The following is a 14,442-nucleotide window of genomic DNA, read 5'->3' on the forward strand; positions in this document are numbered from 1 at the left end:
TTGGCAGTTTAGACTCCCTAGCGGTAGGAGCCCTTGCTGATGAAAGGTCCCCAAAACTCGGAGATAAGCATTCAACGACAAATATTAACAGAAGATAAGAACAAATTATGGCCTATCCAAACGACATTCATCCATTTTCCCACAAATGGGGGAAACATACATAGCTCTATCGGAAGAGGGCACCCCCTTGATACAGATTTACTCTTCCATACTGAGGGCACTTCCAAACACCTTCATGAGACTCTCTAATGTCTCTCACATTTTTCTTACTCTCTAAATCATCTCTTTCACTCTCTAAACACTTTTGAAACGCTTTCTAACATTCTCTAAGCACTCCACAAGCACATTATCAAGTATTCTTACACTTTTCACCGACTTTATTTACCATATCTTGATTTCAATTATATTTATTTACTTTTTGACTTTATTCAAATTCAAATTCAATATTAACTTGGGCGTTGGAGTGCTAACGCCGTTTTTGCAGGTCCTCTCTTCAGAATTTGCATTCGCTTTTGCCCAAACTTTGAGCATAATTCATATTCATTGCGTTTTTTGAGCATATCTAGTGTAACAAGGGCTCCTACTCTAAGAAGTTAGGGGCACCCTTCCGCCTTAGAGTAGGGGGGACTAAATAATGGTATGGCCCAAAGGGGGTTTATAGAGTCCAAGACCTTTTAAGCATAGCCCATCGGCCTAAGAAGAGGGCAGCCCACCAGAATGACCATGGACCTGACCTAAGATAGAGGCCCGATAAAACACTTACCAAACCACAAGTTCACATCCAAAGTCTAATTAGGACAGCCCAGGAGAAGGGAGACGCCCCAAGACCCAAGATTCCTAAACCTAGAAGGACTCCCCGCAGAATAGCAGTCATCACATGCAAGGAGTCCTCCCTCAAGCAAAAACATGTTGCTATGAGGTAATCAATTGGAGATAAAATTGAATCATGACTTATCTACACATATTTTGACCTCTTTTTCCGAGAATAAGGGTGGTGTGCAGAGTCCTAACAGAAGGGGATGCCTCCCTTTATATATACAGGTTCAATCCCTCAACGGGGACACCTTCCAGGATCTGGAAAACCACTGTTATTCTTGTTTTAGCATTTGAATTGCATTCTAATCACAATTTCTCTTTCGATTTTCTTAATCATATCTCGATTTCTCATTGCGACTTATTTTTACAAGAGTTTATCCTAAATTCAAAACTAACTTGGATATCGGAGTGCTAACGCCTTTCTTGCAAGTCCCCACTTCAAGAGTTGCATTCGCTTTTGCCCAAGTTTTGAGCATAGTCTATATCTGTTCAACCCGTACATTTTTTGAACGCATCATACCCATAAAAATAAAAATTTTATTTTGTGTTGAAATTTTATTTATAGCACCATATATAATAAAAAAATATATATATGTCTGTGCATAGCACGAGTTGTAGCTAGTTATTATATCCATAGACTTCCTAATATTCTATTACTCACAGCCACAAAATCGTAGAAACAAATCAAGTATCATACATCAACATATTTTTTATTATTCTACTTTAATAGTAATTATTAAATAAATATAAATATTTTAATATTAATAATTACTAAATTAGTTATTATAGTATCATCATAATTTAATTATAATCAATAATAAATTGTAAAAAGTTACCTTATAGATTTGGTTGCTCATAATTTAAAGATGTGAGCACTTACATCAGTAGTGTGTCTCTTATGAACTGTGTAGCAGCACAGGATCAGTGTGCTCATCAATCTATTAAAGTATTTGTGTTCTCTGCTGAATATAAATGCTTCTATAAAGATGCTCAAGATCTTCAATATGCTGAGTTCAGATTAAAGAGTCATTCTCTGATCTTTTATACTTTAGAACTGGAGCAACATTAGAACTGAAAAAGTTTATTCCAGGCAATTGCAAAACAGTGCTTGCAATCAATCTATACGCATTCTCCATCAGATCATCAAGAAAGCAACCCGAAGGTTCATGCTGATATTTGCTACCCGACACGATCTATGACACGTGTAAGACCCAATAGGTGTCCTGTGAATAGGGCAAGGGTGGGTACATAAGTAATTATTCTGGGTATTTGTTGAGTACGGATTTGAGTAGGATAAAACCTGTCATTTGACAGGCCTAGAGTGGAAGGCCATTATGCCACCAGCACCACTGTCCAGAGAAGAACCGGAATAATCATCGACCAAGAATGTATCCAAGTGCAGGAATGAATACCAAGATGGTGAAAGTTGGAAGGAGATTACTCCCGCATTAGCTCCATCACGTCTGAGAGAGTGAAACTTGGAAGAAAGTTACGTCCATCTTACCTTCAAGATATATGGTGGTGCACATAATACGAAGATTGCTTCGATGTATCCCTCACTTGAATGCATGTTGACTCCACAAAGAAGCTCAAAGATCTAGCATTTTGCAATCACTCTCGGCAACGAATACAATACAATGAACAAGAATTGGATCAGCATACCTTTGAGGTTAGTTGGGTAGCCTTAGAGAGTATTTATCGACCTTGCTTTCGAGGTAAATGTCCACTTAGATCTCCATGTGCAAGCAAGATCCAAGTTGTATGATCGAAAGACTGGTGATGCACTTTTCAACAATTAGCTTATAGTACTATTATAGCACTTTAGTCCATGAACTCAAAAATGGAAAAATAGAAATCAGCAACCTCAGCAATAATGGCCCATCACTTTCACTCCATTTCTTGTTCTTGCCTTTCTCTGCATGTTCCTCTCTCAACCCACTTGATTTATGTGCTGCCCTTCTTGAAGATCCTACATTGGAATCCATCCCTACATCAAGCTCGTCCCATCCACCAAAATTGGCTGCACTTTTATCATTGCTGCTAACAGAAACACCAGTTTTCGAAACCCAGGATTGATATCCTTTCTTTTTCTTTCTGGGCTGTCGGCTACCAATCCATTCAGCCTCTTCTTCCATTTCAGCTTTCCTTGAACTATAAGCACGTGATCTTCCTTTCTTAGTCTTGGTCTTGGGCTTTGGCTTGATCCTTCCCCTGTTCTGGAACTTCTCTATTGCAAATGTAAAAGTTGACTGTCCAAAGGGAAGTGCTAATGCCATAAGAAAAGCCTTTGGACCATTTGTCAGCAGCAGTGATATTATAATAGCTGGAAGCAGCCAACCATAGGATCCAAACACCTGCATGGGCAAAGGCTTAATCTTGAGGTAGCCGTCAACCTTTCAAGAAAGCAAGTCCATGAAGAATATATTCAAGACAGAGATGCTCTTCATGTAGCAGTAGATCCTATAGACACTTTTATGTGTAAAACTATGCAAATGCATAAGGAAGATCAGTGATGAGAAACAGCTTCCAAATTTGTGGGAGAATAGCTGAAAGCTAACAAAAATGACAGGAGTAAAGGGATCATATCCCTGAGACATGCTGGTGAAATTTAGAGATGTGAACCAATGTCAAAACAGTATTTGATTCGAAATAAGACGTCTATAGATTCAAGTAATTGAGAATAGGTCGAACAGCTATGAACATGAATTCAACAACTGTAAGTTCAGCCACAACACATACAAACTAATGCCCCCTAAATTAATGATACAGAAAGAAAACTAGGCCAATTTCATATTTTGACTGCTGGAAATTTAGAGGCGAGTCAAGTTGATCCATACCGCTCAAGGAAAACAATTACGTCCCTACAACTTAATCTCGCCATACACCCAATGAATGCATCCACTACATCCCGTTGTCTCTCATAAAAAAAAAAAAAATCAACAGAGCAAGCGAACAATAGGCGAAAAATGAATCAGAAAGACAAACACTGGGATTTACTTTGTTCACCCAAATAAGTTCTACAATCATCGTTCACAATTAATATAATTCTGTTATAGAAAGAGTCAATATTACATACTACGTGCAGGGGGGACTAGGTCGAGGAACACAAGTTAGAACATAATTCCAGATATCTGAACACCTTCAATTATGATGAATCAGACGAGCAAGGCAACTAGAGAGAAAAGGAAAACAAGATATATCCAATGTGTACATTACACAAACAGGTATATTCCGTAGAAGAAAAAATTCATACTATTGTCGAACTGCACAAAAAATGATAATCAGACAAACAAATGCAGACCATTCACACTCCAACTACAAAGAAAAACACTGCAATGGACTAATCAATTTATAAGAACAAAGACAAACGCCCAAGTCTAAACTCCACGAAAAGACAGACCCAACACTAGATTACCTCCAAATTCATGTTTTCTGCTAAAACCCACACCGGAAAACTCATAATTTAACACAATATAGCTTCACAATCTACGAGAACGAAGATGAGAGAGAGAGAGAGAGAGAGTCGCCTTAAGTATCCAGATGCTGTCAATATAATCCTCAAGAACTTCAGTCCACTGCTCCATGCCATCATCAATATCTTCTCTTTCAACATCATCCCCGAAATTGAAGTTCTTGCTATTGTTGGTTTCCGCGTTGGAGTCCCACTGACGGGACCTGCGTATATGGAGCGGCCACGGCGAGAGGAGGAGGAAACAACGATGATCGTATACGGAAAGTGAGCGGCAACAGGAAAGAGACAGGGTGTTCTGAGTATGCAGACGAAGAAGATTATGGAGAGAGGGAGATGGATAGGGGTTGACATGAATTCCAACCCTCGCCATTACCTCCATTGCCACAATTCTCTTATCTAACTCATACCAATTTATACATATTTCTTCCCACAACTTTAATTAGTACTATGAATTTATTTTTCTAATAATTTTCCTCACACTTCAATCAATCTTTATACAATGCCCAAAAAAAAATGAAAATAAAAATGAATGTGGAAGAAAAAGTTTGGTTGTTTAGTTAGGGGAATAGTTGGAATGGAAGTAAAATTGGATGTATATGAAATTCTTTCGGAGTTCAATTTCTTTTTCGTTCAAAATTGAGCAAAAAATAAAAGTATAAAGCTAAAAAAACAAAAAAGTACATATTTTATTTTTATTTACTCTATACCTATATATATAATTTTTCTCAATTTTTTTTCGTATTAATAATACCGGTACATAATTTTTTAGAAAGAATAACCAAATCGTTAGAAAAACTACTATGCCGTCGATCATTGACAGTAATTTTTATTCTATATAAATTGACTAATTTAGAATAAATGCACAATATTCACTTTGATGAATATTTTTATTAATAAAAAACATTTTTTTTTCTTATTCAATTAATACTTTTACTAATAAGATTTTAAACTTTTTATACATTAAAATTGTTTTAGTATAGTATTAACTTATTTATTTTCTATTATAAAATAAAGAGAAAGGGTTAATCAGTAAAATTACAAAAAAATATTATTTCTTTCTCATACCAAACAAGAGGAAGTATTTAATATTTGCTCTCTTTTTAATTATATCAAATAATTTGATGAAAAACTATTTTTTTTTTCTTCCCTTGCGTTTTCACTTCCCCTCCCCTTTTCTCTCACTTGAACCAAACGGCAACTAAAAAAACGTGTTTTTTAATACTACTAGTACGGATATATGATCTACTTTTAATCGGATCCGAACCTTTGACTTCATGGTATAACAAATCTGTATTTTAAATATAAATATTATAATTTCTTATGTTGTTTGATCTCTTTTTCAAATAATTATTTTTGAAATTAAATTCTATTCAACTTATGTGTTTGGTAAATGCTGTAATTCATGGCTTTGAATCCCACTATAATTAATATTTATTTAATCATTCGTTAGGTCAATTAAATGAATTTTTAATTCATTCATCAATTTTAACAATAAGATGAGTTTGGGATTAATATGCAATTTGTATTTGTATTAATAATTTATTAAATTGTGAATTCAAATGTTACAATTATTTTTTAATCAATTATCTTAAATTAATTATCTCATAATCAGTTCTGCCATAAGATTCTTGTACTAGAAGTTGTGAGTTCGAGTATAACGAATGTAGGTATTTAGTCTACTTTTAATAGTAGTATGTTGTTTCTTTATTTATTTTGAATGAATTGATTGATTTAAAATTTATTGATGTATTTGAGAGAATCACCTTTTTTAACAGTACTGCATACTAAATATTGTAATAATAGTAAGTTGATTTAAATCTACCAATGTAGTCTTTTGGGGATATTTACGGTCTTCATTTGGTGTAATTATATGTAAACCTCATATGGTTTGAAAAATTATGCGTAGAACTCCTTAGGTTTATTTTCATCTAAAAAATAAGTCTCTTCTTTAATCAAAATTCACAGAATTTATTGATATTAACAAGTTGGATAAGAATATATGTTTACTTCGAGGTAACTTAGTATTGATTATTATAAGTCAAATAAATTTTTATATGACCAAATTACCCTTATTTATATTTTCATATATTAATACATGTGAGGATGTATATTTTTAATATTATAAAAATAATTTAATTAAAAAAAATTATTCAACCTATAATAAGTGAATCTTTGATAAGTATCAGTCTTTTTTTAGATTTTGTTAATACAAAAAATTTAGTAATTTTTGACTAAAGAAATAAAGCAGGCAGCTATAGCCTAACAAACTTAAGATATACACACAATTTTGGGCCGGTCCTTATAAACCCAATTCATCTGTAGGACCCACACTGTCTGCATATTATCATTTCTGAGGGAGAGGGGGAGAGAGGAGAAAGCGAAGAGAGAATGAAGACAGTGGCGATGGACTACTTTGGGGAGGGGGAGGAGCAGAGCGGCGGCGTTACGGTGGCGATGGACGTCGACGACGTCGATTCATCCTTGGATCTATTCGGCGAGGGCCCCGTCTTGGACCTCCACCGTCTCGCGGATGCCGATTTCTTCAACTCCTTCCAGGACGATTTCGATGATGAAGACATCAACTGATGCTGCTACTGTATGTGTTCCCTGTTCTGCTCCCACGGGATTTAATGGCTTCTATTAGAAGTTACTGAGAGTTTGAAACAATGACTGGAAATTGTGATGTATTGCTTGGCGCGATTTCAATCTATTGTTGCTTTTGTGATTATTCATTGCGTTTCTATATTCTTCCTGCTTTTATTTTATTTTTTCAATTGCCTATGAATTCTTTGGGGGTTTTCCTTTTTAAATTAATTGATTGCTAATATTTTTCTTCTTAGCTGAATTCTGGTGAAAACCCTAATTAAGCTGTTGATTAATTGATCCTACTCTTATTTGGGTCCTGCCTTGTGCTCATGATTTTTAAAACTTTATTTGCTGCAACAAAAGATTTGGAAGGAAAATTGGTAAATGATGTATTATTTTTGGTGTGATTTTAATTTGTTGTTGGAATGACAATTAATTGCACCACTCTTTCTGCTCTTCCAATTTGTCTTCTCCAAATGTTTATCACTTATCTGTTTTTTCCAATTCCTATGAAAATATTTTTATGCTGTTGTGTTGGATAAATCTTATTGGTGAGTTTCTCGTGTTGGCAAATATTCTCATGCTGGGGTGCCTGATTATAGTGCAAATAGGCATATTCACACTTTGATTAGTGTTAAATGCTGTTAGATTAAGACATTGATTAAGCGCTGTAATAATTCATACGAATCTTTTTGTATTTTTCTGCTCAAACGGGAATTTGATTTTATCACCTTATTTTTAGCCTGTCATATGCCTAAAAATGTGGTATAGTTATCAGGATAATTATGTATTGGTTGGTGCAAATTTCTATTAACCGGATTTTGTTGCCTTTGCTCTTTAAGGCGTACTAGAAGTATGTCGTGCGATGCCCATGTAAAAATATATTTTTTTAGAGGTGAATATATCATTTGTAGTTAGTTATAAAACAATATTAAGTTTATAGTATTATTTATGTTTCTGTGGTTGAAATATTAGTATATACGATTATATTCGAAATAAATTGATAGTAATAGTTTTAATTGACAAGAAAACTATTTAATCCTATTATTTGTAACACTTTTTCGAGGAAAAATTGGTAAATTCTCATTACTCGGCAAAGCAAATAACAGAGGTCAAAGTGCAAACAAACATAAATCAAGACCACTGTCTAGCCCTCCCAATAACGTCTACCCAGGTCATCCAACATTAAGCTAGACACAACAGAGAGCAGTCTACGCACCAGCTACACCAACTGATAAGCCTGAAGGTTTTGCCCTTAAAAAATAAGCTTGTTATGCTGGAACCACAAACCCCAGCATGTAAATGAACATCACGAATTCTTGTGCGTCCATTGCCTGATGTGCCTCACGAAGCCGAACCCACTTCAGCTTGTTGTGGGATAGTCGACATCCTCAAATCAATAAGAGCCTACACAAGCCGAGCAACTGTGCACGTGATAAGTATGAGGGCGATATCGGGCTCACAGGCACAACTTGTCAATGTATGTCCCCCGTTAATCCTCTTCCTCACAAGTTTTCCAGCGTTGGTAAGGCATTGTGCCCACATCTCACCCAAACAGCCGGATCTTAGGAGGAACTCTGCTCCTCCACAAGAAGCTCCAATCCTCGCCCACTGCTGCAGAAGTTGCTGAGGTAGGCATGCTAATGGCCGACCTATAAGTGCTATGCAGCGTGAATATCCCTTCCTCTCAAAATGCCACATAACCTCATCTCTCGAGGCTGACTCGCTTAGGGGAATCAAGATAATGCTATCAGTGTCCGCGGGCAAGAATTCTGCCTTGATCAATTCCACCAATGCTCCAAAGAGATAATGCTGCCACGTTCATGTCACACGGCAGCATTTTGGGCTGAGCGATAAGATGGAACTTGTGAGGGCGGGGCAACCGTGGGTGCCCAGTGACTAAAGCCGTTTGCCTGTCTCCATTTCGCCAAAGCAGCCCAGCAGTCAACTATCCCTTGCACCAAGCACCGAACACGAATTAGGGGGTGTGTCCCGGCTGCAAAGAAGTTAGAACCTGGAAAATACTGGTGTCAAAGAACCTGGTGAAGAAGCGTGTCGGGATATATATAGCAATGTTTTGCCAGTAAAGCAATGTTATACTCCCTCAATTGGGGAACTCCGACATATATAGCTTGCTTCAAGCCACCCAATGGGTTCTAGATTCCAACTCGCCATGCCAGAAAAATCTGGCCGTCATATTTAAAATTTATTAATAATGATTTTGTATTGGAACAAATCAATACAAAAGTAAAAATATAATGCATAAAAGATTTAATATTAAAATAAAATTAACGAAATCCCGTATTTTGGGATTTTTGATAAGAAATTTCAATTTAATAAAACTGCACATGTTTTATTTTTAATGTCTATATTCTATGTTTTTTATTTTATTTTGTGTTTGTTATATTAGTTTTGTGAAATGTTATATTCTTGTGATACGTTAAGCCAAATTTTGATCCAATAATGAAATATATAGTCAATTTCCTAGTAAAAACAATAGGAACAGGTAATATCTCGATTGCATGAATCATATCATGCATGTCACTGAAATAAAACTTCTTCGTATAATTTCATTTACATTATTTATTTATTTATTTTTCACTGGATACATATAAATAAAACCTGCTCATACTCAACAAACAAGAGATCAAAGGAAAAAATCATAAATTTCAGTGGGAAATGAAAGAAGCCAAACGCCTGATGAGATTCTTGGCGGAGGGCGTCTGAGTTTCAGGATCATATATATGAAAGCAATGATCCTCTCCTTCAACCACCGTTACCTCTACTTCACCTTTCCACCCACTTTTCTTCACTTCCTCTACGTAAACTAGCCCCCTCGCCGTTAACTGATCCTTCTCTGCCAAACAGACTAAGATCTTGGAGCATCCAAGGCCGGATAAACTTGGAGCTCCCTTAGCCAGGGGATTGATCAATGGATTATCAATCCCACCGGGAGAGAACGGATATACGAATAACCACAACCTGTACATGAAATTCTCCTCTATATCTACTTTTGGTTCGTTTCCGATGGGATTGGAGCCCCAGAAGTAAGGATGTGAAAGAATTCCGCCAATGATTTTCACGTTTCCGGGTAAAGACTCCGACCCAGCTCGCAACGCAATGTTGTGGGCTATGTTCCCACCGGCGCTGTCGCCGCCGATGAAAACACGGGTGAAATCACCGTGGTCAGTGATCCATTGATCTTTCTCGAGAAGGGTTTGGTCAAGAACGTGGGAGCAGACCCATTGGAGGGCGTCCCAGGAATCCTCATATGCCGCCGGTAGAGGGTGTTCGGGAGCCTGACGGTACTCGACAGAGACGACCAGAGCTTCGGCTTCGGCAGATAACAGGTTGATGTAGCGGTGGTGGAAAAAAGAGAAGGCGGATTCTAGGCAGAATGCGCCGCTGTGGTAGTAGACTAAGATGGGGAGCTTTTGAGTGGGGTGAGTGAGTTTGGGGAGGTAGAGTCTGGCGGATACGGCCGGCGAGATGGAGACGTCTTTGGAAGAGACGCCGGTGGTGGGGTCTTCCGGGGACGGAGGAACGTGAGGCGAGCCGAAAAGGCGCTCGACAGTGCCGTCGGTGTAAACTTTGATGACGGGGGACAGATCGGTGAGGACCTCTTTGGTGGTCGAAGCCATAGCAGTGTATGCTTCAGAGACAAAGAAGGGTTGTTAGCGGTGGCGTAATTTATAGGAGAAAGGAGGGATGAGAAGTTGGAAAATAAGCCGGATTGGAATATTATATTTGTTTTGTGTATCTATTATATATATTATTTCATTATTCTATTTTAAATTTAAATTCTTAACATATTAAAAACTTTTTAGTTAAAAAATAATCTAGCGATGATTTAATGTAAAAATATTAAAATATATTGAGAATAATATAACTATTTAAGGTATGAGCCATGATTTTGTCCAATAAAAAAGATAAGTATTAGAAAAATAAATGTTCCGTCATGGATAATTCAAAAGACAAAGTGTAATTAACTCTAAAATTAATGACATAATTTTTTTTATTCATGCATGATGTATATATATAAAATAAATAAATAAACTATAATAAAAAATTCAATTCAAAGTAGACCATCGCATTGCCAAAAATAAATTACCACTTGTCAACTTGTGTTGATATTTAATTGGTTTTTACCATGACTTTGGGGCTCGTTTACTTTTAATTGTTTTTAGAGTTGATTTGTTTTTACAATGACTTTAGAGTTCTTTTATATAAAAGGATGGAACGAACGACTAACAGATAGATAAATAATTACACATCAGACGAGAATAGATTATGATAAATAATATATTGATAAAATACAAAATATATTGTGATAGATAATATTTTAGTTTACTTATATGGACAAGAAAGAGGATGAACTTTTGACTTCTCATTTTGAGCTTAAAGAGTCCAACAACAAAATGTGCATGTACGAAAATCATTTGGATCAAGAATCAAGTTGAAAGCTAATCTAAGGGTTTGGAGAGGTCAACTTCTCCTGAACAAGTTCGAAAATTATGAATTTAAATTTTATATAATATAGTGGTATTAATTTATATAAATTTTTATAATTTATTTATTATTTTTAGTTATATTAATGTATTAATCGAATTGATGTGTTGTTAATTTGTGAAGGTGTTGATGTAATTATATAATTATTACTTTTAAAAAAATGAAATTACTTTGACCATTTATATGTATAAAAAAAAAGTTTAAATCTAGCTATGAGGAATCTGTTTTACATTCATGGTCATGCAAAGTTTAAATCTAGTTATGAGGGCAGGTTTGACACCGGAGTTCGAGGATGTGTTTAAAACTTTCATAGAATGGGCAAAGTGTCAGCGTGGACATATGGATGGAGATAAAATTAGGTGCCTTGCCAAAAATGCAAAAACATAAAGTTTAGAACACTCGACGATGTCAATTATCACTTGTGTATGTGATGATTTATGCCAGAATATTATAATTAGACTTCTCGTGGCGAGGATAGGGTGCAAGAGTATTTTAACACTATGACTGTCCTTCCAGTGCCTGAGAAGCAAACCCCAACTGTCTATGTCGAGGGTAATTATTCGCATTGGGGTGATGAACAACATATGAATTTGGGCGCAACAGATGGTTATTTATGCAGCTGGACCAAGTTATTTTTCTTCTTCTCACCATGTTGTGCATGATGATGGTACGAGGTCCTGTTCTGTTGATGCCGGTCCTTCTTCATATTGTTATGGCGGTGGCCCCTATGATTATGAGTCAGGGTTGACAGACTATTTTTACAATGTAGTGCGTGCTGCCGACTAGCCATTATGGAACGGTTGCACCCAATCTCATTGGAAACTGTTGCTGAGTTGGTAGATATCAAGGTGGACATTGGGTCGATCCAGTAAGAGACATGAAGGTACACCCATGCTATCACCTCGTTGATGTAAACTTCAAAAAGGTGTACAAAAAAGATGAGCCGTTCATATTTACACAACAAGCAATACAGGTGTACTACACTGAGTACCCAAGTATGAAGAGGGACAAAGCAGATTGGATGGCTATCTGCAAAACTAAGGCTCGGAGAGTTGTTGGTGAGTCCAAATGGACTAAGATTGCATATCCGCCGGAGGAAGTCGTACTAGTCCCTGAAGTTACTACTGACAATCATCTATGTGATCCCACTGGTTTACAAATTATGGTGGATCTTTCAATTGCACACCAGTAGGTTGCAGGTACTTCACAGACTGAAGTTGGTCAAACTGATAGTGAAGATGAAGAGGATGATGAAGATAACTTCGAGGACTACGAGATTGATGATGATGAATACGACGCTACATAATATTTATTTTTTTAATGAAATATTTTTCTATTGCATGTTGTAAAATAAAAGAAAATTATAAAATATATATATATAGTTTTTAAAAAAATTATTATTTTGGAAAGGTTAATTTATTTAAAAATTATTACAAAGGCTGTTATAAAATAAAGCGGTCAACTTTTGTCAATAGGCGAGAAATGAAATTTTGTAACGGCTAAATTACAAACATTTGTTACAAACAATTTTTGAAATCAAAATACAAAAATAGGGGGAATTTTATATTTCATTTGTTATTACAAAAATCATTACAAATGCCGTTATAATGTAAAATTATACCAGCCGTTACAAAAATTGAGCCATCTCATAAATTCAGATCGAAAAATACGATATCTTTACATTCGAGTACTAGATTCATACCAAATTTTAAGTATGTGCCCATTAAATCATATTAAACGGCGTAATTTTAAATCACATGGCTTGATTTAGAAATACACCGTATTGAATGATTACTATAACATTCCAGGAACTAATATGTCGAAATCCGTACACCTAATAAGTCTACAACTTGGCCAGATGGATTTTTTGGTGAGTGTGATCATATCTGACGGTTTGATCTTAATTTTGACGGCACGATTAACACATGCAGTTCAACACTGTAAGATGACAGTTACATCAATGTAATACTAACATTTATGAATGTACAAATTTATTGCATACTGCGTACATGTATCAATATCAAATAATTTTTTTTAAAATATATTTCAATTGTATTGTTCCAGTATAATGATACGTTTCCACAACACTAAATCTTTTTTTAATAATTTTCAATAAAATTAAATAATTAATTATAATGGCTTTTGTAACGGTTTTTTGACGGAATTTACCAAAAAGACGTCGTATCGTTACATTGTAACGATTTTTAAACGGAGATTTTACACTATATAATTTGTAACGGCTTTTGTCGATTTTTTGAATTTTGTAACACTTTGGAACGACCAAATTATATATATACAGCACTTGCAGATTTTTCTTCCCTCTTTCCTCTTTTCTTTCTCTCTCTCTCTCTCTGCCCGCCCGTGTCCTCACCGCTTGTCGCCACCAGAAAAACTACTTCTCCCACAGGCCCAGAGGCATTACGTCAGCCTCTGGGATGCGAGGTCCGTACACGCCATATTTTTATTCAATTAATTTATACTTTTTTAGATTTTTTATTAACTTTAAAATTTAATTATCATTTTCAAGTCCGACCGTGATTTTCACACAGCCGTCAATGCGGCAGTCAAAGGGCATTATTCGCATCCCTGGCCCAACATCTCGCAAATCCTATAGGAGCACTAGCTATTCTGGTTCCAGAAGCTCAACGTAAGTATAACCTGGTTTAGTTTTAATTTTTTATTTTTTTATCAAATAATTATTTTTTTATGTGGTCTATTTTGCAGATGCCGTACTGGTGGGACTGCGATGACGAATCGATGTTCAAACTCGTCAAGTCGCAGGCAGGGAAGTCCTGCATAAGCAGTTCGCTGACGCACAAAACCAGTTAGCCTGATCGCTATGGCTGGCCGAGGAGATCTAGCTTCAATCTTGGAATTCTGGTCGAGCATAGAATTTAAGGCACAGTTGGCCAAGAATAAGGTCAATTGGCGAACCAGGAAGCAACTGCGACCGTCTTCTGCTGGGGTTGTCATCCGTTGGGTGCACAAATAAAATCACGATGCCATTTTTTTAATAAAAAAAACTAAAGGCTAAGAATCTTAGCAGAATTAAAAAAAAA

General features: G+C 35.9%; 2 protein-coding genes across 3 annotated transcripts; both read right to left on the minus strand.

Annotated features, from left to right (window-relative positions):
- Positions 1-1,828: 1,828 nt before the first annotated feature.
- Positions 1,829-4,705, minus strand: LOC105158623 (uncharacterized). Of its 2 annotated transcripts, XM_011075433.3 has the most exons (3): positions 4,344-4,705; positions 2,680-3,170; positions 1,829-2,589 (listed from the first exon to the last, which is right to left on the minus strand). In XM_011075433.3, the coding sequence occupies exons 1-3, from the start codon at positions 4,665-4,667 to the stop codon at positions 2,544-2,546; spliced, it is 861 nt and encodes a 286-aa protein (XP_011073735.1). In that variant the 5' UTR covers positions 4,668-4,705; the 3' UTR covers positions 1,829-2,543. The 2 variants fall into 2 exon arrangements, with proteins under 2 accessions (XP_011073735.1, XP_011073734.1); XM_011075432.3 differs by having other exon boundaries at positions 1,829-3,170; positions 4,344-4,703.
- Positions 4,706-9,386: 4,681 nt separating this feature from the next.
- On the minus strand, positions 9,387-10,556 carry LOC105158722 (2-hydroxyisoflavanone dehydratase). The gene has a single exon (XM_011075562.3). The coding sequence runs from the start codon at positions 10,513-10,515 to the stop codon at positions 9,544-9,546; it is 972 nt and encodes a 323-aa protein (XP_011073864.1). The 5' UTR covers positions 10,516-10,556; the 3' UTR covers positions 9,387-9,543.
- Positions 10,557-14,442: the final 3,886 nt, after the last annotated feature.

Source organism: Sesamum indicum, linkage group LG3, assembly GCF_026168435.1.
Source record: "Sesamum indicum cultivar Baizhima isolate 11 linkage group LG3, ASM2616843v1, whole genome shotgun sequence".
NCBI classification, from domain to species: domain Eukaryota; kingdom Viridiplantae; phylum Streptophyta; class Magnoliopsida; order Lamiales; family Pedaliaceae; genus Sesamum; species Sesamum indicum.